This window comes from Struthio camelus, chromosome Z (genome assembly GCF_040807025.1).
Source record: "Struthio camelus isolate bStrCam1 chromosome Z, bStrCam1.hap1, whole genome shotgun sequence".
Lineage (NCBI taxonomy): Eukaryota > Metazoa > Chordata > Aves > Struthioniformes > Struthionidae > Struthio > Struthio camelus.
Window position 1 is genome coordinate 61,832,576 of NC_090982.1, and position 24,514 is coordinate 61,857,089.

The window sequence follows — 24,514 nt, forward strand, 5'->3', positions numbered from 1 at the left end:
CAAATGATTTAGAAACACTATCATCATATCTGAACTGTCAGCTCACGCGTGACAGTTAAAACTTTTTAACGGTTCACCTACACCACTTCTCTAACAATATACAATTAAAAACATGAATCAGATATTACAGGGCTATCTGTTCCAGAAAGATCAAATGACTAAGAGTTTTGGAGTTTGACATCACAAACAGAACCTAAAAACAGAGGTAGCCTGAAGTCATGCACAAAAAGTGGTAGAAAACACATTTTCAGATCACGCTTTAACGTTAGAACTACCAAATACTGCTGAGCAGCTGAAATTCAATGGTTTGACACTACCGTTGTACATAATGAAGTATATTGTAAGGATCTACATACTGTCACAAAAAACAACCAAAGACTTATTTAGCACAAAGGCTTATGTCTGACAAATTCAGAATGCTTTTTTCATTTCCTGCCACATCATCATTTAGTTTTTAAATTTTAAAATCATTTAGATTAGTCCAGTGACACAGACCACTGAAATACATCCACAGACTTCAGAAAGCCTCTGTAAATTCCTTTATTGGGCTCATCAGAAAGACTGAAAATGTAAGACAGCATTTTAAATATGCCAGTGATTGAATTTTTCTTCTGTCAGAGGGGCTCCACTATTAATCAAAATCCTAAATCAGAATTATTCTGTCAATAAAGAAAAATGCTTTGGCCTTCATAATATTCTATCAGATGTTTGATCAGAGCTAGAATTGAAAATATGCATTACGTTCACGCTAATGGTGATAACACATTTCTAGATTAGATTCCTTTATTTGGCCTTAAGTATTGACAGCAGTGAAGCAAGAAAAGAAAAAAAAAAAAGCATACCTGCCAATACTAAAATAAAATAGGCTTTCCTGCTGTTTTCTCTTGCACATATGATGTAAAACGCTTCAAGAACTTGGGATATTCTCGTTTTGCCACTGCCCGTAACACTGATGCTGGTGCCCATCCTCCTGGGTTCACTAGAAGTAGACATCAAGCTGGATTTAAATTGAGTTCCACAAACCATGTATATGGCCAACGTGTGGGTGTATAATATGAATATTCATTATGTCAGATTCCAACTTCAGACAAGATTGGGGATTAGGCTAAGCGCTCCCATACGGAGTTCAGCCATTATCTGAAAAGCAGGGCAGCATTCAGGTTGCATGATTGTAAAAATAGTAGGAGAGAGACATAGTGAGACACAGCAAATCCTATAAAAACCAGAAAAGAAGATTTATTGCTGCAATTCCTTTTCTGGAATAACAGCCAAGAACAATCAGTAGCAGGGTTTTTTGGTGGGTTTCTTTTGGTTTTTTTTAGGCCTTTACAACTTGTATTGTAACACTTCCTACTATTTTAAAACCCAAATTCAGTGCATTTTTAGGGTGCCAGTCTATTCAGAATACATTAAACACAATATCGGGTTTGTGAGTCTTTGGAGCCCATGCCCAAATGGAAGATTCCATTCCCTAAGTACTTCTAAAGGAACAACAGAAAAAAGATTTGAGTTCTTGTTTTAAAGAAAATAAGAGTCAGCTTATGGTTTGCTAACTTCTCAATAATTATTGCATTTGACTGCAGAACTCCTTCATGTCAGTATTTTATAGATTTGTAAAGCATTTTAAGTAAAATTTGAACAGATCCTAAAATACGTTCAAATTCAGAGGTCAAGCATTTTTCTGAAAGTTGCCACTTCTCATATAATCATGGTTCAACACCTGATTTGTCAATGAAAGCTTTTTAAAATAATTTGGAAACATCTAAATAGAAACCAAAGCAGCTTAGCCCCCTCAGTGTAACATCATACAATATTATTTATACCAGATTTAAAACAAATTATATCACTACTATACAGGGAAAGGGTTACTGGAGTCATGAATAATTGCTCAGACTTCCACTCTTTGGGAGGCCATGTAATAGGTGGTTAAAGAAAATAAGGAATGAGCTACCCTTAGAAATTTTTACAATTTACTGTATCTCAACAGTCCAATATTATTAGTACAATTCTAAATACTGGGTACAGTAACAATACAGTTTGGCTTTGACAACTGTGCAGTCAATTAGAAGAATTCTATCAGTTAAAATCCAGAGACGTGAGGACTGGATTATAGAGCCTGCAAGCATGGCGGGCAAGAATTGTATCCTTACCATCAGCAGCTTTTCGGCCTAACAGGATGAATCAGGAGAAGAACTTCACAGCAACAAACGAATAAAAAGCATACTACTACCGAAACTAAAAGCTATGCCAAATCAAGCCAGTTGCAGATGTTTCTTTCTCCTGCCCTCCCCTAAAAAGGGGTTTTTAGGACTGAGCTACACACTATTTTCATTTATTCCTTCTAGAATAACACACAATGAATGATTCCATTGATTGCTGTAGCACATGATTTCAGGTCTTTCTGAACATAAAGAACACAAATGTGATCCTAAAAATAAGTTGAAAAGAAAATTCCATCAATCTTTCGTCAGCACTCAAGTCTCCAGAATTAGCATACACGACGAATGCCATATCGCAAAAATTATACTTACCATTAGCTACATATGTAATCTTGCATAGGATATTGTCTCTGCTTATTTCCTTGTTCCCCTCTGGTGGGCTCACTAAGGTCTGACAAATCATAGCAATATTTATTTTGGCACGGACACATCGATTGTTCAGCTGCCAAAAAGAAATGCTTAGTTAGCCCCAAACCAAGTTTATTTCAGCATACTTGATTAATATTTTAATTTGCTATGAAGTCTGAGATACTCCAAAAGTCACGTTTCAGAGAGCTTGCATTCCAAAGCTACATGGATGTAACATGAACACGGATGAAAAGAAAGGTGCACAGTGAACAGGGAAAGGGTTAAAACAAAATGCCTGAACCTCAGATTCCTGTTTGCTTAATATATTAGTAATGAATTACTTCAGTTATTATGACAAGTGAATAAGGAAAAACATTCAAGTAACAACATACTAGCATCTACAAATATCAGTTGGTAACTATTCCCATTATAAATGGACAGTGGAACTGGAAAAAGCACAGAAATACTTCAAAGAAAACAGTCACTGCTACTGTCTGACAGAACCACGCCAGACCTGGGCAAGCTGAAGGTTTAACAGATCTGTATCTGCATAGTTATACAAGCTTATCCCCATACAAGAACTCTTCAGTGTTGTCAGACAGTGGTATGGAAACAAATCAATTCTTTCAAGCATTATCTTATGTCCCAGAAATTTTGCTTCCATTCTTCTGCAATACCTCAAATCAGCTGAGTGCTGAGAAAAGGCAAAGCAGCTTTTGGCTCTTAACAACTTAATCAGGTCATTGTATCAACCAATTTAAACAAATTGCGTTACTTCTCCTTAGAAGCTTTTTTTCCTTACAGTAGCATTGCAACACAATCATCGCATGACAGAAAAACGGTATTTTAAAAGCAGAGCTTGACAGAATGAAAACACCACTTACAGGAGCACTGTCATGTTCCACGGAGAAGTTGCACACAATCCATGTCTCAGGGTCATTTTCACTGAATGCTGGTATCTTTCTGATGGCAGACAAATACAGCACATCCCTTTGAGAAGCAGGCCACACCCTCTGTAGAAAAACAGCTGATTATAAGCTTTTCCAATTTTGCAAAATTAAGTATTCGTCTACTATCATTTGATAAAAGAAAAACAGAAGCGTTATAAATAAAGTCAGTCGTGTTATTTAAGAAAAAAAGGTTTAAGTTGCATGCAGTTTTCAGAATTAAAACAGAACACAGTTATGGTACAGATGCATACTGGGTTACATGGCTACATTTTATTTTAAGACAAACTCAATTTAAAAGAAGTTTAAGGCAAAAGCTTAAGACCTTTGAAAGGCAAGGAGCCTAGCTGCAACAGCTGTTTTTCAGCAAAGAGGCAGCTCCCCTACAGTTTTCTCAACGTCAGGTTTGCTTTTTAGTTAATACTTGTAGCCACTGGTTCAGTTTGTTGCTCAACTATAAGTAGATGTGTCTACGGTTAGGATATCTCCACACACATACATACCAAGAGAGAAAGAAACATTTTTAACAGAAGTATTTTTATAGAGCTATCCCTTCAGTGAGACAGATATGGTAAACTGATACCATCAAGAGAGAACGTTTCAGAAGCAAAATGTCTGATAAAATAAAATAAGCTACAGAAGCCCTTTTCCTGATATTCTGGGTGAGGGGAGGGAAGGGAATCAACTCTATCTAAATTTTACCACAGCACTGCTTTATTAAAAAAAAAATTAGTCTTCTGTTATGCCAGCTTTCAGCTACCTACACTACTGGCGAAATGGTCCAAGAAAACGATTTGTCTTAATATCTGAGTATACTAATACTCAGAACCATGCAAGATTACAGATGAATCTGTATACTTCATTGCCATTTTTTTCTTGAGCCCAACTGTTGTAATTGTTGGGCTAAACTTTGAATGAGCATTCTGATAAAGATACACCAGAACTGGTTGGTGGGGGGAAAAAATCGCAACTTAAAAGAATGAGCATATTATATCACTATACCAGCAAACATACCATCTCATAATGCAAATGCCTATGTCACCAACGTGCCTTATTGCAAAAAACGTGATACAGCAGTATGAGTTTTTCTTGCTTGCAGTCAGTGTTGACTTATTGCTTTAGTTTGTTTTAGATGACCTTGTTTTGCTGGCAGTGACACACACAGATTAATCTCACCTGTTACTACAAGTTCTATCACATACACATACAGCCCATTACGCCATCAAACCAACTTCCAAAAATTGACAAAGTTCAGTTTAATACAGAACTAGTTCTGAACTGTTGTTTTAAACAGCATTTAAGCTGTTGTCTAAGTGTTTCATAATACATTAGAACACACGTGCCCCAGACTGTCTCAATAAGGTGGTGTATGCAGCTTAAGTGCTATTACCTTATGTGTCTGGTAAATGATGATTGCGTTGTCAGCTAAAGTTTCCACAACATGGAAATTTTCAATTGTTGCTAAAAGAAAAAAAAAACACAATAAACAAGCATACAGACATGAGGTCAAGATTATAAACAATATGCTTAGTGATAAACAGAACATAAGAACCAATTCCTTACTTTCCCAGTCATTACGAACATCGACATTCCAGAAGTAGTGGCAAACTTCATGCCCTGTTACACCTTTAACTGCATGTGTTGCCTTCAAAGGATCTAAAACTATTCCATTCTCTTCCACCTCTCTTCTGTACACCTATGGTCAAAGATAGTGAAATGCAGAACAAAAAATGTCAAAACTGTATTTCAATTGTTTAAAGTTTAATCAGCTTTAAACAACAAACAAAAAACTTATCTAGAAGACTAACATAAATAATTTTCCATGTCAGTGCTCCCTAGTAACTGCCAATGTGGATGTTATCACATGGCACTTTGCATTAGGGCGAGCCGGTATTTTGAGAGTCTCTTATCCAAAAATGATTTAGCTACGTTATTTACCACTAGGCACAAGGATCACCACAAACATCTACAGTAGAGTAAATGAAACAGTAACTTACCATCATATAATATTTCATAAAAATTTATGTCATTTTGATACCAAATTTTAAGTAGGAGAAAAGAAGGAAGGAATCTGCAATGATGTAAAGCTCTTGCAAAAGTTAGATCGGATTCTGCATGATTGAAATGATTAGTGGCTGTAGCTCTTGTGGACTCCAGCCCTAACTTAAACAATGCTATTCTCAGAGAGAACTATTACCAGCATAACGTGCTGAGTGATAGTACTCAAAGAGAAAAAAAAAAATTATTAATAGCATACCATCTTATATCAGCGAAGCAAAGAAACAAAAGGTTAAACGATTTACCTTCATTTCTCCTTCTTCTACCACTAGCTGCCAATTGGCATCTCCTCCTACATCTTGTAAAGAATAAGTCATATGGTTTTGTACCATCTCTTCTACCTTTAAAGGAAAAAAAGCACAAATTTTTAAAACATTCCTTACATCTTCTTAGACTGGAAACTGTACAGTACTGGAAACCACAAGTCAAGGCTTCAGATCTTGTGCAGGAGCTGAACTTGAACAGAACTCTCTATTGAAAGTAAGGACAAGCAGATACTTCCGGCATTCAGAAACAAAAAGCAAAAAACTTGATTCAATTTCTGATTTCATTCTTCATAGGCACTTCCTATTCTTCCTTTGGGGCTCTAAACTGTCAAAATTCACTACTTCCACCTACTGACCACTTTATTTCAACATTTCAAAAATTACTTCACATCTCTAAACAGAATTATGATGCATTGGAAGATATGAAAGCCAACATTCAGTGAACAGCATTTAGAAAGCTAAACAAAGTCGGGGCGGGGGGTGGGGGAGAGGACAGACCACCTAAAAGCGTGAATACTATCAAAAACTTATATTGGAACTGCGGTCATGAGCAAAGACACCCTACTCTGTTTCAGCAGCATCTTTACACAGTTGCCCACTGGAAATAATTTATAAATAGAAATGCTCACACCCCAAAAAATTAAGATGATGCAGAAACTCCATTATTTTAAAATATTTTAGTTAGGTGGACAGCTGTGTGCTTTTCTTAAAGGTCAGGTATTTGATACATTTTAAGCATTTAATACACTTAATGCATTTTAATGAACAGCTCATTTTGCTATTCCATATAATCTACATGAAAGAGGTAGTGGGACAAGAAAAAGATTTTTTAAATCTGCAACCTTATTCTATAATCTTACGTTTCTTTTATTTCCCACTCCTCCCTCACCCCCTACTATTTCCAAATCCTGCTCAAAACCAAATTTAAGTTTAGCCCCCTAAAAAAGGAGGGAAGAAAGTAAGGTGTCCACTTGCCGTTTAACATTTATAAACATTGAAAACAATTTGATAACTTTTTTCCATCTACAAAACTTAAAGGTAGGTGACTACTAGAAACTTGCCACAGGTAAACCTGTGATTGTCACTGTTTTCCTGAATTACTAGAAATGCTTTTTTTTTTTTAATTAAACAGAAAGCACTTAAAACAAAGCTTAGCTGATTGATGAATACACTGATTAATCTTAAGGAGCGCACAATCACAAGATCAGTACCCTGAACCTCGAAGTGCTTTTTGCACAACTTCAAAAAAACATTTTACACATATACACACATGTGGCTTCATAATATATAATATTTTTAATTGAGCAAGCAGTAAAAGTAGAAAGCAAAACTACGGAATATTCGATAACCTTTTCTAACATGGTATGGAATTGAAAGATCTTGTTTACATTTAATATAAAGCAGTAACTTTGTACTGTATACCTTTTGGGTGACACATAAGACTAGGAAGAAAAAAAGAAATTGATCCAAGCCAAAAACATCTAAGTATAACAAAATAAAAAACTTTGGATGGAATTTTTACTTGATCCTATTTTAACTACAGATTTCGCTATAGAAACACAAGTTAAGAGTACAGAGTTTTTTTCCTCCTGTTGCAGGGAAGGCTACAAATTAGGAAAACTCATTACATTTGTGTTTCTGCTTCTATACAGGCCATCTTTTCCTGTCAGTTACTAAAGGGCTTCCTACAAAAGGTCTACTTTCTTTCTTGGAACGTTCTTTATGATAGCACAGCCCACGCGAGGTAAAAAGGTAGACTATTTAAAACTTCAGTTTACTAGCACTAAGCCACACTTCTTTCAGAAGAGAATCCTCCCCATGCTCCTGAACTTCCTCTGCAAGACTTTCAGGTCCCTATCTCTCTCCTCCCCCAGGTCTTAACCTTTTATGGACACGGTTTGCTTGTATATGTTTACATTTTGTATTTTGCCACTTCTGCTTTATGCTAAATGCAGTGGGAGGAGGAGAAGGGCAAGGAAAGAAGAGCCCAAGGCACCAAGAGCAGCGCGTTTCAAACAGTTTAAGGCCTTTGGAACTGCTCAGCACTTGGCTCCCCAATTCCTCTGAAAACTCAAACGGCATTTTTAGCAGGCGTCGATTTTTTCCCCCCTTCCTGGTCTTGCTTTAGAGAATAAAGCTTCATTCCCGCTAATAAGACATATGACTTGGGACATCTTTCAGACAGCTGCTATCCTGAAGTGAGCAGAAGTAGAGAGGGATCACCGCTGCAACTTCCAGAGCAGAGCGAATACTTTGTTTCGCTAACAAAAGCAATCACTTCCATCTGACCAAGGAACTGCAGTGGCCACAACTGGCTAGCACATGTCCAAACGCTACATAATTTACCCACAGGTCACTGTCTGTCAGCCTGCATCTATTCCAGCTGCCACCCTGGGCACAGAGCCAAGATTCACAGCTGCTTTGGTGCATGGTAGGACACACTATTCCCTCCAGGCTTCTGGCAGGCTGCAGGAACCGTCTGCAAAAATACTTGTATCCTCTATCACGCAGGCTTAGCCTACAACTAAGCGGGCAGACAGCCCGCTACAGCCAGCCTACAACAGCTCAACCTGTTTAGAGAACTGATAGTCCTTGAAGAAATGAGAAAGTCATCTGCAAAGCACTTGCAGAGTTTAAGCCCAAGCATCTCTTTCAGCTAACAAAGACAAATCGATTCCTTTCTGAAGGCACACTGAGGAAACAGCTCCCAATAGTATACATAAACAAAATAACTTCTTCGTAAGAGCCAATTTTTTTTTTTTAACCTTACTGTCACAATTACCTCCTTTTCCAAATATCCAAAAATAACGGGAGTGTAATACCTGAACTGTTCTTTGCCCCATCCAAAAGATTAGACAGTCTTTCAACTAAAGAGGGTGAAGAACCCCAGTGTATTATCAGTCAGTGGCCAGCATTATAAAAGAGTATTTCCCTTCTAATGAGGATTCCCCAAGAGTAGGAGAGGGATGTCAAAAGGTCTCAAAGAAGCTGCAAAGGTTTTACAAAAAGATTACAAAAGACTATCAGACTTTCAGGGAATTAAACAGTGGCATAACAGAAGGAAGCTACATTTTCAAAAGCCTGATACTAAGTTGTCAGTCACTTTAAGACAGTGCTCTTAAAACAGTTGAAATTAATCTAATACATTATGAAGCCAAATGAATAGCGTCTTGGAACCTATAATGCCTCCCAGCAAAGTTAAGCACCTTGATAATATTCAGCTTCCTCAACAGCCAAGTGAACAAGCTAAGCTGCGCCATGAATCATTCACATATCCAGTCCATTTTTAAACCAGTACCCTGATTAATTCTTAGGGAATTCTGAATATTCCTGTGGGACTTGAAACTGTTCTAGACTAAAAATGGCAGGGTTACTATTACAGAATGACGTGCTCAAATCATTCTACTACTCCCCATCCCCCAAAACTTTTTCCACAATCATTTTCTTTCCATAAAGTCCGAGTGGACAGGATGTGGTAATATTCCAATACATTCTCGCAAAAGAGATGGGAAGATATTGACCCAATTCAGCAAGTTTTCACCAGCTGAACCATATTTTTATTGCTATAGCAATCCCAGTACTCCAGAGAAGTCACAGAATATCTATCCGACTTTCTTATTTGAACTGTTCAGGCACATAAAGAGCTGTTGGGAGCCACATGGCAATAGTTACTACAGGAACTTTACCACTGTTTGTTCTGGAAAAAATAATTAACCTTCAGTTGCTAATGACAAGTCTCTAGTACTTCTTCAAAGTATGAACAGATACTGAATCTTCTGAAGGAGATACTGAGGCTCGCTGTCATCATATCGGTATCTTGATCGGAGAAATCTCTTCCATCTCAGGAAAGACAGAAGATGTTCCAAACCACGGTAAAAACGCACACCCTCAGGAAGACACCTTTAGCAGGAAGATCTTGCCTACAGGGGTGCCTCAGCAATCAACTATGTTTGCACTTCTCAGTTTTAAAAACAAAGCTGCAAATTTCTACTTGATCTTTTACTGATACTGAAATTCCCTTGGTATGACTGAAGTCTAGAAATGAGTCACATTTATTCAGAATCAAGACATCAGATATTCATTTGCCTTCTGAAAAGTTAAACCCTGAGCCTGGGGATGGATGTCTACAGCAGGTTGTCACCAAGAGAAGGTATCCTGTTTTTGCCTTCAAGCCCCTGTTGTCTTTCACTGCCTGCTCACCAGCACCGAGGCTCCAGAGCAAGTGGACTGACTTGTTGATCTGACAAATCTATTCTAGGGTGTGGGGGAAGAAGGTGAAGAGAGCAGTTTCCTATAAATTAACAAGATCACCTTTTCTGCAATGAGTCTATGAACTTGAAACTGCATCCTAAGGCACTGGGTAGTCACTTCAACTTAGTATAAGCCATGCAGAGCTGAAGAGCAACAGCCTGACCCCACACTCAAGTCTGTTTAACCCTGATCCTTATCTTTAACCTGATTTGCATTCTTGTGATGAGGACCTGGTCAACTTTGGACTTATTTTTGATGGCTAGTTTTTCAGCCACACTAGTGCTCCAATATTCAAATTTACCATATGCATGCACAAATGCTATCACAAACACAAAAGGCAAAAATGGCATAAGCATATGCACATTTCAGTGGAGTTTCCCTTCAACGGAACTAGCCATGTACTCACAGTCTGAGAGGCATCCAGTTCCTATCTTTGGAATCAAAGGTGCTCTTGCTTTCTACTATTTGATCACCATCCCCCCTCCCCCCAAAAAACCACCTTTAAATACTAATTTGACTACTAGCAGACCAGTCAGTCTGTCAGAGTTTTGTAATATGACCTGCAGACTTTTTGCCTTGCTGCAAGTCAAAATTCTAGAGATGTAACTGGTTGTAATAGGTCAAGGCAAACGTTGGGATTTCAGTCCAAAGAACAAGTCATTAAATGTTAGGCTTCTGCTCACAAAGCTGAGAGTAAAACTGACAGGTGGTATGATTCCAGGCTCCATTATTCAGAGGGAGCCCATTCCTTTTTTGACAAAACAGGTTGTTTAGTGTTAGTAAACAGCTTCCAACAGAACCAAATTACAAATCTCAGAAGGAAGTCCAGTTCTCCGCTTAACAGGAGGAACCTTACAGCAGCAATGGCATGTCTGAACAGTGTTTTGTTTTGTTTTGTTTTTTTTTGAGACTAAGGAGCAGACACATGAACCCACCTGTCTAGTCCAACCTTATAAACTATAATCTTCAGAGCAACCACAGAATAATTTTGTGCATTAATAGAATGGCACTATGACTACAATCCCATATTCGGGATGTCAGACTAACCCTCTGAAGGATAAGTGAATATATTCAAACTCTTCAGTAAGCTCTCATATCTGCAGTCTTGTTTAAGGAGGTGCATTATAATGACCTTCCAGTACTAAAACTGGCTGTAGAGGTGAAAACAATACTACTGAATCTTAACATTTAGCGTCTTAAAGTCATTACAAGCGATACAGAAACAAGAATAAAAGATAAAATGAAACCTTTGATTGATTTAAAAGCAAGAAAAAAATACTGAAGTTTAAAGTCAAGCCTATCTCCATCCCACACAAAACAGGTGTTATTCTACTTTTATAATAATCAGAAATGCAGATCAAGTTGTATGCATTTTTATTAAAGCTGCTGAAATCAATCCAACAGTCTCACAAGATTTGGGCCTCTGCAAGAGTGATATGCATGCAAGCAGAATGTAAAAAGACAACCATTTAGTATAGGAATAGAGAACTCCTTTGTTTGTCTCAATGTACTAGTTTAAAGCAAGCAGTGATTTATGTAACAAAAAAACCCAGGTTCTAGAGAAGAGGATGAAATACAGCAAAGATATGCAACCCCCACTCTAAGCATTCATACAGTACCTGGGCGCTGAATCTGTGAACATCATCAGAGGCACTGACTAGATCAATGGAAGACATGGAGGAAGAGCGACTATAGGGCTACCAGAGACAGACAAAGAAAAAACCAAGTAATCAGAACAAAGGCACAACAGAGCATTCAGTACCAACTTCCAAGCACAAGATAATGAAGAAAAGGAAAACAAAAGCACCATAAGCAGCAAGCACAGCAGCAAATGCTGATTTCATGCACCTATTATGTATTATACTCCCAGTGTAGCCTTGAGGAGGGTAGTGTTTCCAGTAACACTAAAAGTAACACTAAAAAATGCCAACTGATTCTGATACAAGTAACTGAATTTTTTCTAGTTTATTCCGCTCAATACGTTTTGTTGAAGGTCTCTTAAATACACTATCAAGTTAGCATGTTGTTTTTTCTTTTTTATTTAGTATCTCAACCTGACAAGCTTGATACTAGTCAGGAGTATGCTAAATAGCTACTCAAATCAGTATTTTTTTAAGTCAAGACAGAAAACAGTCCTTCTCCAATTCCGGTTATTTTAATTAGAAAAAATGAGTAATCTATTAAAAGTTACTAGAAACATCTACAAATTCAATCACACCTACCCATACAAAATATTAACAAACAGAAATATAAGTCAGCCCATGACTGTGAGACAATGGGAAACATCTTACCTTCTGGACAAATCTATGAGTCCCCACAGCAGAATATGCATCTCCAGAAGGTAAGGACACTGGCCAATGTAATCTGACTTTTTCACTTTGAGACTGCAATGAGATGGGTTTAGTTATTAGTAGTTAGCTGCTATTGGGTAGGTTATTAAACACATCCCCAACGCATCTAATGGCTACCACACTAAAAAAAAAAAAAGCTAATGCTGACAATGATAGCCATTAAGTTGGCATCTGGCTTGAGTTTTCAGTAAGCAAACGGGTCTGGAGACTCAATTACCTGTCCATCTACTTCAAGGCGTGCTTCTGGGTTAAGGAAAGTCCATCAGCAGTATTAAGGATGTTACATCAATGAAGTAGTACAACAGTAAATCAGAACTTTCATTCTCTACTAAAGAGATCCCAGTTTAGGTAAACTGTGTTGGGTACTCTATGTCCCACTGACAAGTCTTGTGATTCTAAACCAAATCACTGTATTCATTGTATTCAAAAAGCATAAACACCTTCTAAGACAGAGCGCACACTCTTCACTATTCCTTATCATTTTACACACTATTATGCATTCTCATATTCTATATATTTCATCCCACGCGCCTTATACCTTTTTGATATTTGCCACTGAAGTGTGTAAGAATAGTTAAAGAAATAACCAGAATCTACAGATATTTTGATAAAAAATACCATAACAACTGTCTTTATTTCACACACTTATGAGAGGGAGAGTCAAAAGAAACTTCAGGGCAATAACCAGATTTTGAGAAATACCTGTATCATTCAAATATGCACTTATTTGCATATTTGCATCACTTTCAAAGATTAGTTTTATATAGGATTCATACGTACTTACATACTTAGGAATCAGAAATCAGACACATTCAAATAAATTAATATCTCCCTTTTATAGAAAAGTTGTGAATCCATTTTCTCAAAATTAATATTAAGCAAAATATTTAACTGTACAAATATTCAGAACTGAATTATACGCATAACATGTCACTATAAATCATCTGGAGTTTTAGGAGTTACACCCCAGGACAGAATTACAAGGACAGAAATCATGCATGAAATACCTGCCATTAACACATTTTTTCAAGTATCAGTACCTACCTGTTCTTCCATTTTATCTTGTCTATCGAGAGCAGCTTCAACAGCGTCAAAGAATTCTTCTTCATTAATCAGACTATTAGGACCCTCCTAGACCATAAGAAACAAAATTAGTTCAGAATTCAAAAGATATGAGACATATTTAATATTAAACAAATCCATCTATCAAGTATATTACTGATTAAAGGGCATTTCTCTATAGACCTTAAGTCTTTTCATCCACATTCTTAAGACTATAGTTCATCTGAAAACTCTACTTGTTTAAAAAAAAAAAAAAAAAGATATTCCTGTTCTGTAAGTGTAATTTAGGGGTAGTTCTGTAAACAAGTAAAAAATATTTCTGGAAGCTGACGACTGAAGAACAAAGTCAATATACTTTGCCCTCACATTTAGGCTTTAATTATACATTTTCTCTTGCGTTAATATGCTTACTTTTCTGTCACACTGTAAACACTTTAGTTATGCAATTAGACTTCCTTCTGAATATTCCAAACCTTAGAGTGGATTTCAGATAAGTGCATGACATGATAGGATGAAATCCTGGGAATCGCTTTATTGAGAATTCTTGGAAAGATTAGTTTAATACTAAAACAGCAGGCAGAGTTGAGTCAACTACCATTAAGAACTCAAGACTAATATGTAAAACAGCAACTTAAAACCAAGTGTACAGCTTTGACTGTATTGTAAGACAGACCACGGTCTCACAAAATTTAAGAAGTACTTTACAACAGGGATATCTGGGAGAAGCAGAAATTTCTTTGTAGCTAATATTGACACTAGCTCTCAAAGGTTTAATTTTCAGTGTCTCTAATTTTTCCATGGTTTTTAATATTCTACCTGCTATGCCTTAATCTCAGAATATGTTTGACTGCAAATCAGCTAATCACTAAAAATGTGAATTACAACATGCAATTCCAACATGGTTTCCACTCCCTTACATGCTTAGCTTTGCAGTAGTCAGTCTCGCAAAGAACAAATTTAATTAAGCATGCGGCCGTTTATAAAGTTTTTTTTTTTTTAATTCACAGATAACACCGTTCAAAGATATTTAGGAACCATTTAGAGCCTTTAGAAGCTTTTTATTTCTAGTTACACAACTGAGGCAGCTGCTGGGCATTATGTACCAAGTTTGGAGATAGAAAGGTGACAATGGACCAGAATTCAGGGAAATAGATGCAAGAAGGGGAATATGGTGTTTGTTCCACAGTCAGGGAGCTCTAGAAGAGGAAGGGAAATATGAAGGCAGACAGGACAATACTAATGGTAGGACAAAAAACATAAAGGAAACCTGAGGATCAACATAAGGAATTGACGGAGGAAGTGAGAGGCACAGGGGAGAGCAGACATTGAAACAATGGGGAACAGAAACAGAAAACACCACATTGAACGCAGACAAGCCTCTACAGAGAGAGAAGTTCAAAGTTTTCCATCTAGAAATAAAAACTTTCCAGTTTCCCTATTTTGGGCACTACAGCTTTCTATTTTGGGAAGACTGTACTCAGGCAGTCTTTAAACGGACTGTTCTGTTACCACTTGAGTGTAGCTTTACGTTGGATAGGCTAAAATCTCACATGCCTACGATCCTTTCCCTATAGACACCAATATACTGTTTTGGGCTCACAACAGGATAAAAAGGAAAGACATAAGAACAAGAACATATGCAGATTGAAGTGTTCCAGAAGAGCACTTAATCAAAACACCTGAACATGTATCAAGATATCCCTAGAACATGGATCAACATCAAACCTTCCTCAACATATTAACATTTAAAAATGGGGCGTTAATGAAAGAGGATTCAACGTTTTCAGAGGTAGTACAGACATTTTCTGCTTTTGTAACCGTTCATTCAAAAACAAAACTACTTCCAGTACAGTTGGTTATAGGAATGACTTAAAACTGGAATTCAAATGTAAATCACTGAGGGAAGACCTGCTTACATTTTTAGCGGCCTGAAACAATAGCTGAAAGTGTGAACTGCTGTTCATCTGAAATAAGACATTCGGATTTTCTCTGTGGCCACAGAGTCTGCATTTGCCTGAAATGCCAGCAAGGATGGAACATATTTGGTTACCTTGCAAAAGGCAGCAATTTCTTTGTCTGCACTTATTTTGTTATTCAGCTTCCCCTTAAAGTAGGTTTTAGCTTGATTACCTTTCACAGAATCACAGAACAGTTGAGGTTGGAAGGGACCTCTGGAGATCATCTAGGCCAACCCCCCTGCTCAAGCAGGGTCACCTACAGCACATTGCACAGGATCGCGTCCAGGCAGGTTTTGAATACCTCCAGGGAAGGAGACTCCACAACCTCTCTGGGCAACCTGGTCCAGTGCTCATTCAAATTGAGAGAATGATTCAGTCAACTGAAAGAAGCCTATCAGTGCTGTCAATATTTGGGAAGGTGCTATTCAGAAGTATTAAAAAAAGCAACTATTTAATGGGTACGAAGACTACAAAACTAAGTTAGAACCAGAGGCTACAGAAAATGAAAACATTAGCAAAGTAAACACAGTGTATGTTTCTTTGCTGTTCAATTTCAGAAGCAAGTGAGGTTGGCTTTCAGATGACAATAACTGGAATAGTGAAAGAACAAAAGCAGCAGAACTCCCCTTTGTCCAATAAGGATACCTCAAAATATTTTTCTCCAAAAGAGAAAGTATATCTGTAAGTGGGAAGATAAAGACAACCCCCTACCATAAGCCTAATCTGTAGCTATGCAGATTTCAGTACCCTTTTAGTATCCTTGAAGAGATTTTTAAAAGCTCAGGTACTTGTTAGAAGCTTAGTATTTTGCACACTGTATTGCCCCTTGTCTCCCATGAAAGACATTAGCTGTATCAGAGGTACACAGCTGTAAGCAAGATTCTCTGCGCTCTATTTTATTTTCAAAGCAACTGAATCAAACCAAAGAATTTAAACATTTAGGCAGATCATTGCTTAAGAAAACATGAAGTGAGACTTAGGTTATACATCTTTTTCAACTCTCATATTTCCAGTTGTAACGAAACCAACTTTCTGTATTATAAAGCAAAGAAGGTATGCAGAGGTGATTTTGAACTAGGTTTAATCTATGAAAGTAGGTTACAGTATATTTTCGGTCTCTTTTGTAGAGATTCTTTTGGTAAGTACTGCCTAAGATGTTTACAAACGTGTTTATTTCAGAATTTCACTAGAAACTCAAGAGTAGTTAGATGTTGAGACAAAAGGAATTTCTGCTTTAGTTCCTGTAAATTTTAACTTCCATGAATAAATCACTACATTCATTTCATGCAGAGATGAGCAAATAAAAGGGTTCCTGTTTGGGAGCTGAAGCTTCAGATACTTTGACGGAGTAAAGAATTTGTCAGAAAGAAACAGGTAACCTCTGGTATAGAACTGAAACAGGCTACCTTCTGCCACTACTGCCTCATTGGCTAGCACAAGGGTCATATTTTGGGTTGAGATGAAAAGGGAATAAACTCAAACTTTAAAACACGTGTCATACCCAGCTACTTAGGGAGCCCGTAATCAGGTGGACAAAGCAGAACCTGCTATCCATCCATCTTTTTCTGTTCTTTTACAGTGCGTGCCTTAGTCACAGCAGACAACCGAAGCTCAAATATCTGTTCTACCTATTTCTATCTATTCTATGTGTCGAGTAAGCTGCATTAGCTCATATTATTCTTCAGAAGGCTGTTTAAATGTCGCAGAATTTGACTAAATACGTAACTGAGGAGAAAGCTGCTGAAACACGCAATTTAAGTGAAATAAACCTAAAAAATCTGTCCATCTGACCCAATCAATAGAGAAAGCATGAAACTGTGTATGAGCACTAGCAAGCGCATAAACACATCAGAAATTTCTGCAGGTAAAACTTTATGGACAAAAGCAGAGTAATGAAATCTGAGGAGAAGACAGATCCTTTCATTTTCAAGAGATTTAAGGATGGAGATTCTTCATCCACTTTCCAAGATGGAAAAATAAAAGTAGCATAAACACATACATCACTTGCACAAGCCAAACACCACAATTTATACACATACACGCATCCCTTTGAGAAACAAACCAAACTTTTAAAGCCTTAAGGTTCTTAATTTTCAAAAGCACAATTTATACCTCATAGTCCGGCCCTCCAAAATGGGACTTCTTCTTCAGCTCGGTCACAGCATTTTGGTATGCTTCTTCTATTCTTCTCCTTTTCTCAATCTCCTGTAAAATTACACGAGCATTTGAGGCAGATAGAATGAATCAACTGGCAATAGTAAATATGCCAATAAATGGATATGTTTTTTTCTTCCAAGTAAAGTTTGCAAGACTGCTAGATTTCCTGCTTTTCTGCTTTTATTTGCATACATGCATTATGTGTTTGTATTATATATACACGCATACATAATAGAAAGCTTAAGTAGCTACCTACCTTGGCAATACCTTCTTTAAGTCACGTGGAAAAAATTAAATCAGCAAGCAGAAACTGCTTTTTAACTTAAACATAGCTATTCCCGGGTCACTGAGGGTCAGACTTTGTATCTGACTGACAGTTCACATAAACCTCCTTGACATAGATGCTTGGGCACAGATAAGGAAGAGTGAATAGTAAGACTGGTAAAAAGCTAACTTGTTGAATAATGTGAGATAATAATGAGTCATAGCGTGTAAGCTTGTATCTATAATTAGCTTGCATAGGATCCACGTGAATCATTTCATGACCTCCACGCAAAGACTAACAACCAAACATCATTCTCCCATAACAAATGTGTGACTGTACTAGAGCCATCAGGGTCCACGTCATTGTCTGTTTCAAATAAAGCAGTAGTCATGCTGGAAAGAGACTGAGATTTCCTCCTTGTACTCTACACACTGCCACATGTTCCCAGTGAACAGGTATAAACACTCCTGTAACTCCTCCGCTTCAAAGCTTTAGTGCAGCAGATGTTTCCGTTCCTTTTCAGAATCACTTTCAGGTAGAAGACAGCGTTAACAGTCTTACAGGTGACAACTGGACACTGCACGTTACTACTTGCAGATACGAATACAATTGTTTAGCAACTGACTTTCACCTTTAGCAATTTAGTGGAAAACTGTTAACACACACTAACAGGCTTGATTTACTGCTGGGAATTCAGCATTCACATTCACTTTGAAACATGTACTTCAAGCTTTTCTTTAGAAACTGGAAAGTAAAACAACAATTGCCACGTGCTGTAAAGGACAATAGTATAGTTTTCCACAGGAGAAGTCTTAGAAAGAAGCAGCACTTAGATAAAAATCAGGATGGCCATCATCTGTACACGTAGGCCTTCCCTTCCCGAAATACTATCACAAACAGGCTATACCTGTTAACATTTACATTTCAGAAAAATGGGCAAGTTTCCCTATTTTGAAAATAATCAGAGAGCCCTGAAGATGTACAAGGCATGACAAGAGTATAAATCACTAAGAGAAGGCAGAGAAGTTTCACCAGAATACTCGGAATACAAATCACATTATCAGCAACTTGCACATTGAAGTACAGACAATTCAGATGCGTATCAGAAGACAACTCTTCACTCCAAATCTGCCAGCTTCTTTTGCAACACCACTAAATAATGCAGAAATTGAGAGACTGGTTGCGCAGCAGAAAAAATCACTAGCATATTAATATTTTAGAAAAATCTAATGAGACATTTCAGTTACAAATGTCAAGGTGGACAAAATAAACCACTCATTAAATATGTTTATCTTAAGGTAAAAGTTAATTTTCAGAAAATAAGTTCCTATGTAAATATCAATTAGTAATTAGTAGGACCAAAGGAAACAAGAAGTACAGTCCCATTGCTAAGGGCTTTGTTATGGATGTAAAAACGGACCGGATACTGGAGATTAAAAGGTCTCCCTATTTATCCCTTTTCTTTATTTAAGGAAACTCAACTTTAAAATACATTCAGGAGGCTCACATTGAAAATTTCACTGCCCTGGAACAATAAAACCACCCAACCTCATGATCAGATTCATTCCTACTTAACAACTAGGAAGAAAAGGTCCAAACCACAGCTGTAGCTACCTGTGGATTAACGGCACACTTTTGCATAAACTCTCTTCTTGTCTCCATTCTAGTAACAGAGAGCGACTGCAATTTTAGAATTTTATATTTAAGTGTACCATTTTAGCACCCTCTTTCAAAATCGAGATGTTTCTATGAGTTCTTATCAAATAAAGTTTCCAACCTTTAGAATGCAATTTTAAAACCATTCCTTTTCATCTATTTACAAAAATAAGTCGACTGCTTCTAGAGACACCCACTCTTCATAGCGCTGTATGCATCTCATTTCAAACTGTAGTCACCTCTGCATTCAATAAGTTCTGCTGAACTTGAGCTTCCTTAGAGACATTTTAGGAAAGTTATAATAGAAATTCTATTTTCAAGTTTAGCAGACTGATAAATCTACCAGATGCACCTTTAGATTAACTCGGCCCTCTGCAAGACAGGGGCTATATGGGATAGCCCCGTTCCCATATGAGGCAATTACACTTACGCTTTGCTAGGTAATTGTATTTATGCTTTGCTGTTAGATAAAATGCAACTCTGAATCTACTGGAGTGAGAAGGCTGGAAAGGAAAGGAAAGGACAGGACAAGACAAGGGCTCTATTACATTGGCACCTACACTACTTCCAAAATAGTCATTCAGTTTAGCCACTGACACTATTTGCTTAGTGACAAGTCTGCACAGAATGAACCCTGAAGAGGGAACCTGCTGACAGCCAGAAGACAAACTTGACTGCTCTCTTTGACTCCTCTGGCTGGTCTTTTACACACACTGAACACAAAACTACAAGAGCTCAGAAAAACCCTCCCACCTAGCACATAAACACAAAACAGCCGCCCAATTTCAGATAATTTTTTCCTTCTAATACCTCTCAGAGAAGGTTTTCTTAAACATTATCATCTGATAACATTTACTTCCTTTTTAGAGCAGTATAAACATCTGCAACTATCCAAGAGTACAAAGATCAACACACTTCTCCACCTACATTTATGAGATGAGAGCGCAACGGCTTTTGCCCAGGCCAATTGTTATACAGAAGACGATACCACTAAACAAAAGAAAAAACTGAAGACTCACAACTAAACTGAAAAAATGTTAGTAGAGCTCTGAACAGAGAGAAGTGCTGTCTCTAAATTTTACATTAGTCCTACCAAAATCACCTCTTCTAAAAGGCTAGCAATTAAGGGAGTCCATAAGAAAAATAATTACTTTGTATTAGAAATACATTACTTTGCCATGAGTGCGCCATAAACACCAGAAACCGTCATTGACAAATAAAACTTTGGAAAACCTTGCAAATCTACCAACACAGTGTCTTAGCACCTCCAAGTTTTGACAAGCTTTTACTACTTGAATTTATGTAAAATCAAGCGCTAACAAGCTTATGACCTCCCTTAAAATCTATTTGCTCATGTTGTACGAGGTATCACATCCACACAAGACCTGAAGTGAAATTCACTTTTAAGTTTATGTTAATTAAATACTTGAAGCTAAACCTAAGTGCTTTAAAGTTAGTCCACAGGTAAAGAAAAATCTGTGACAAATAACTGACAAACATTTTAAAACACTTTAAACTATGCCCAAGACAAATTCACTTCATCCATGCTCTAAGCAAAGTCCAACCAACAGGAGGGATCAGTGTGTGTTCAGCTCAGGGGAGAAGGCTTTGGGGTGGGGGAGGGGGCACCTAATAGCAGCCTTTCAATTCTTCCAAGAGGGTCATCAAGAAGAGTGAGTCTGGCTCTTCCCAGCAGTCCATGGTTGGAGTATGGATGACAATAGGCAGACACTGAAAACAAGAACAGTTCTAACCGGATATAAAGAAAAACTTCTTCACTATGAGGACAGGTAAGCAGTGGAACAGGGTGCCCAGAAAGGCTGTGCAGTCTCCAGCCTTAACAGTTTGAGACCAGATTCGATAAAGCCCTGAGCAACCCAGCCTGATCTCATAAGCTGCCCCTGCTTTGAGCAGGAGCTTGGACCAGAGACCTCTTGAGATCCCTTCCAACCTGAATTACCCTCTGATCCTGTGAACAAGCTTCTCAGTCCTGGATCTGCTCTTTCAACTACTAGATGCAGCAGTGATGGATTAAGTCTCAACAGAAGTGGCAATATAGCTAGATAGGACCGAGACTTCGATATATTGACAAAAAAAAAAAAAAAAAAAGGCCAGGAAACAGGGACAAGGATTCAAATGTGGATGTATTTTGCCCAATTGCCTTCATTCTTTCAATTTTGCATGCCAACAACACAAATGCAGTAAAGAGCTGAAGCATGATATACATCATGTGGAAATACGTTAAATTAAAACCAAGAGACAACAACGGCAAAAGGACTGCCCAGAACGCTAGCCATTGATGGCAGGATTCTAGAAGTCAAAGCCTGAAGAGCAACCTCACCATCTGCCAGCCATCTCATCTGAAGAGAGAAAATACTGCTCCTTTTGAGCTCCTACAGTAGTTGAGTAAGCTTATCACTGCTAATCGAATTGAGATTACAAAGCCACACCCCCCCAAAATCTAACCAATTAGTGTAAACTTATTAGCTTTAAGAAATTAAAGCAAAATAACAATATCTTACTTTGAACAGACCTTTAAAGTTGGAATTGATTATTCCTCAGTATTGTCACTATCTCTTATAATGATTAAAACACTTCAGAAATTTGCACATCACTTTACAAGCTTGGTAGTTAGGTCACTCTTAAAAGGCTGCAAGCATTATGCTTATTACTATGGAAAAGTGTCAGGCTCTTTACAGATACAGAAGATATAGGAATACTACCTGAACAAGGAAAAGAAAGAATAATGAAAAACGTTACTACATCACCCGCAGCCAAATGAGGCTTTAACACTTTATAGGAGTAAATAATGGGAGTACCTAAAACTAATAAATACTGTACACAAAAAATAAAAGCAATATCTGGAGTAGAAAGATTAAACAAACTCAAGCGTCAAGCTAAAGAAACGAATTTTTTCGGCAAAAGTGAAAGGAAGATGATCTTACCTTATCTAGCCTTTTTTGCCAGCTTTCCTCCCGTTTTACCATGAGTTCAATACAATGAGAGAGCGTAGCAAGGATTCCAGCAGTAGTTGCCTTGAAAGTTATAGCTTCTCCTTTAAAGTCTATGCCATTAATTCCTTTGGGTGTCACATGTGGAAACACTAAAAACAAACATGAATCATTCACTGATATCTACCTTTAACTCAGATGAACATTTTTACATGCATGCTTTATATTAAGTGTTTGAAGAAAATGTCACACTGGCTAGATAACTTAAAAATAAAAAATGCTAATAATTTTTCAGCTAGCCACACCATAAGGAAAGAGATTCAAAAGGAGGAATGCATCCCCTATGCTTCCTCTTGCTATACTGTATTTCCTCAAGTCTGCTTGTAATGCTGTATTACTCTGCACTCTGCAGATCATGTGGGTGGAGGGAGTGGTAATACTTTGTAACAATAGCAGTTTGACAGCTTGAAGTGAGGCCTAATTAAGACAGAGCAACCTTAAAACATATCTGATACAGTACTAAAGAAAGCAACAATTTCAAAATGCAATCAAACCCAAAATGTAATAGTCAAGGTTGTTTTAAGTAATTATATATTTTAAAACTCAAAGTAAAAGGTATATGTGTTAGATAAAAGTTGTATCAAATGCTGAATTATCCAAGTACTGTGGGTTTTGCAGTTCCAACAACTACTTCATGCTGTCAAGCAAGCCATCTGTTGCTAAGGCTATTTAAACAAATCACTTAAAACGTGTGACAAAAAAAAGTACCTATTATATGTCAAACTTATATGTAGGTTGACAGAATAACAAATCAAATACAACACATTAATGTCATAAATATTAGAAAGCAGAAGTAACATCCATGTTGTAGCTGACTGAGCCTGGCAAGTTAAAGCAACTCCTGCCATGCCATGGGGCAAGCTCATGACTTACCACCCAGCTGGAACCCCATTTTTTCACTCTGTCAGTTTGTCTGTGTGGCACTGTTTTGTGATTTAGAAAGTACAAATAAATATTTGTGCAAGTTTATCTAACGTCCGTCTGCAAGGGTGAACTAGAGCTTTCAAGCAGCTCAGTTCTTGTAGGGAACAGAAATGCATTTGCTGTTCTCTGACGGTAGAGTACAGTATCTGCACTCAAGGGAACGGAAAGCAACTGTCACATGGTCTGAAAGCAATGGCTTGATAAGTCTCCAGAGGTTTTATATACACCCTCCTTTCACTAGGCATCAAACAATTATCAAGTATATGATTAAAAACCATACACTACTTCAAACACCTCAGTTAAGCATGTATGCCGTGGCAGAATACAGCTTATTTTTTGTTTCGTGTGAATCAAGAATAATTCTTAAAAGCTAGAGAGGGTGGGGGCTGGAAAGAAAAGGAAGGTAAGAAAAAAAACCTGCTCCAGAAAGAATAATGTGCAGATCAGTCCTTCCTCCCCCTAACAGCTGCAGAAGGAACACGGAGGAGGCCAAAACTGAAAAAGTGTAAGCTGGCAAGGGAATGATGCAGTAGATTCACTGAGAATAATGGAAGTTAGACAAACAAAACCTTCACCCATAAAACACTTCTCTACTAACAAAAATTGCAGCTTATAGCAATAAAATAAACCCTCCTGCTGGTATAGCCTCTGTGTGCAGGCTTACCAGAACAGCTATGCTGCTTATAGATGTCTTTTTTTTTTTTTTTTTTTAAAAACTTAAGTATACAACATGCTAGATTTGCTGAAGAAAAAAATATTAGCTGTAGAACTATTTCAGATAACTAAAATTCTGTGTCCAATTCTGGGCTCTCCAGGTCAAGAGCGACATGGCACTACCAGAGAGTCCAGCAGAGGGCTACAAAGATGATCGGGGGACTGGAGCATCTTTCCTATGAGAGGCTGTGAGAGCTAGGCCTGTTCAGTCTGGAGAAGAGAAGCCAGAGGGGATCTCATCAATGTGTACAAGTATCTGGGGGGGGAAAGGGGGTGTCAAGAGGATGAGGCTAGACTCTTCTCCGTGGTGCCCAGTGACAGGACAAG

General features: G+C 37.6%; 1 protein-coding gene across 2 annotated transcripts in view; it reads right to left on the reverse strand.

The window, feature by feature from the left end:
• Positions 1-24,514, reverse strand: part of LOC138064550 (ceramide transfer protein) — a 75,581-nt gene that overhangs the window by 306 nt on the left and 50,761 nt on the right. The window contains exons 7-17 of one of the 2 annotated variants that reach the window (XM_068927648.1): positions 22,484-22,641; positions 17,573-17,665; positions 13,485-13,571; positions 12,381-12,473; positions 11,709-11,786; positions 5,818-5,913; positions 5,078-5,210; positions 4,905-4,975; positions 3,452-3,580; positions 2,532-2,661; positions 843-979 (exon numbers count right to left, since the gene is read on the reverse strand). In XM_068927648.1, the coding sequence (XP_068783749.1) occupies positions 852-979; positions 2,532-2,661; positions 3,452-3,580; positions 4,905-4,975; positions 5,078-5,210; positions 5,818-5,913; positions 11,709-11,786; positions 12,381-12,473; positions 13,485-13,571; positions 17,573-17,665; positions 22,484-22,641 (1,196 nt within the window). In that variant the 3' untranslated portion in view covers positions 843-851. The remainder of the gene's footprint in view (positions 1-842; positions 980-2,531; positions 2,662-3,451; positions 3,581-4,904; positions 4,976-5,077; positions 5,211-5,817; positions 5,914-11,708; positions 11,787-12,380; positions 12,474-13,484; positions 13,572-17,572; positions 17,666-22,483; positions 22,642-24,514) is intronic. The other variant, XM_068927649.1, reaches the window with a different exon arrangement.